Source organism: Austrofundulus limnaeus, unplaced genomic scaffold, assembly GCF_001266775.1.
Source record: "Austrofundulus limnaeus strain Quisiro unplaced genomic scaffold, Austrofundulus_limnaeus-1.0 Scaffold176, whole genome shotgun sequence".
Taxonomy (NCBI): Eukaryota; Metazoa; Chordata; class Actinopteri; order Cyprinodontiformes; family Rivulidae; genus Austrofundulus; species Austrofundulus limnaeus.
In genome coordinates this window covers 64,467-66,476 of record NW_013952578.1, presented here as the reverse complement: position 1 = coordinate 66,476, position 2,010 = coordinate 64,467, and the positions used below count along the sequence as shown (strand labels likewise).

General features: G+C 38.9%; 1 protein-coding gene across 1 annotated transcript in view; it reads right to left on the bottom strand.

Annotated features, from left to right (window-relative positions):
• kita (KIT proto-oncogene, receptor tyrosine kinase a) overlaps positions 1-2,010 on the bottom strand; it is a gene marked incomplete at its 3' end in the record, with an annotated part of 67,667 nt that overhangs the window by 15,463 nt on the left and 50,194 nt on the right. Inside the window, 2 exon segments of the mRNA XM_014017753.1 lie at positions 1,189-1,293; positions 1,853-1,979. Of these exon segments, the coding sequence (XP_013873207.1) occupies positions 1,189-1,293; positions 1,853-1,979 (232 nt within the window).

Here is a 2,010-nt window from a genome sequence, read left to right as displayed (position 1 = left end):
CAGATTGTAGTGTGAAGTGCTTTGAGTGTCCTGGATGGAAAGAAAAGTGCTATATAAGTACAGTCCATTTTCCATAACAACCACGTGACCGCGCGTCGACTGTTCGGCTGAAGTGTATGAAGACCTTGAGACATTTTTATTTAAGAAAAACTAAAGGAAAACTTTAGTTTGGTGTAGGATTAGAATATTTAGAACATTTACAAGACAAAGACACCTTAACGTCAAGGTGAATTTATAACGTGAATTTTGTAGGCCCTGTTGTAGAGCCTAACTATGGGTTCTAAGATTTCATTTGTTGTAAGAGACCAAACAGGTAAACAGTACGACATGGTTGAGAGTATAATGGCATGAAGATAGATATTTGAAACAGAAGACGTCAGATTTGATCTAATGAATGAAGCTGAATCAAAGCCTTCAAAATCAGGCTCACCKTCATCTGTATCACTAAAAGTTTCTGGTATTCCTCCTCTGTAATAAAAGGCATCAGAATCCCACTCAACAACAATCTCATCCTCTGTGTGTCCCAAGCGCCCCCTCTGGTGGGGAAACTTTTTTCAGGTAGACCAATTTTTACAGAACACCGGTAGACGGCAGCCATTACAGACGACCATGCATTTGTTGTTGTCCCAGGAGCGGCCCGGTCGCACATTAATATCATTATTTCGTTATGCAGGACTGCATTTTTTTCTTTTTTTCAATTTTCTTACATCATGTTGCCTGCTTGGATCTGTTACTATCTCGCTCGGAGGCACAAAGGAGTGTTAGAGGTATGATCGCTTCAACTGCTTTTTACAGTATCATTTCCGGACTCAGGGATTTTGTGAATGAGGCRGATATTTCAGTTAAAATACATCAGCAAAAATATTTATCTGAGTATTGTACTACCCACCAACTTTGTGCATGATTTTATGGATTAAATTTTACATATTATACTTGAATAAATACAGCATATATTTTTTTCTGATTTAAAAAAAACTGTACTTGCTGCAGGCTGAGTAGAATGACAGGTGCTAGTTAAATGAACTATTTAGCAGAAATGTGGAAATTATCAAACTAAAATATCTAAATAACAGCAGCCTGTTTCTTAACACCTGCAGTAACATATTTATTAAAATACTTTAACATGTAGAGCTAGTGTGAACACTGCAACTGTTGGGCTGTATTTGCATGAGTGCTGTCAGAGCTTACATTTGAGCATCTTCACAGCCACTGTCATGACTGAATCTGCCTCAGGGAGTCCGTAAGCTGTGGCTTCCACCACTTTTCCAAATGCACCAGATCCCAGTGTCTTTCCTGTTAACAAGAATAAAAGTTTGAAAGAAAAGTATTATCCTCCTCCTCCTTCCCCCACCACCATGCACAGGCCCCACTCTAGTGTATCAACGATTTAAGCCCCTGGGCTGCAGTCACCAGGACATGTAGCATCCTGTTTGATGGTGGCTGTTGAAAATGACAGACAGAATGTGTCAACAATGTTATGTTTGCATTGGAGGAGTGTGGTTGAATCGTCAATGAGCTGTTGAACGGGTTAGTCAGTAACAACGACATGGATAAAACATTAATGCTTAAATATACACAGAAAACAGACAATCATCACGAGGCACCTAGAGGCTGGTAGATACAACATGACATAACTTTGTTAGTTTTCTTTCTTATTATCTATTGAAGTCAGAGACCCTTATCTCTTCATATTTTCACTACTTTGATTAATGCTAACGACATGACAAGAACACACAGCACCAGGATGTAAAGGTCACGTTGTATCTGGGATGATAGATTGATTGAAATAAAGGTTAACTGTTCCAAAACACCTGCTGTAACGGATTCCAATGAAAAAGTGTAGCAAGCTCACCAAAACGCAAGTTGTTTCTCGGGAACTCCCACTGGTGGTTGTACGGGAGCTGTGATGTGTCAATGTACACATAGTTGTTTCCATGGATCGCTTCAATAACTTTCCACTGAATGTGATATTTGGGTTTCTGGAATGAAAAGAAACATTATATATATATA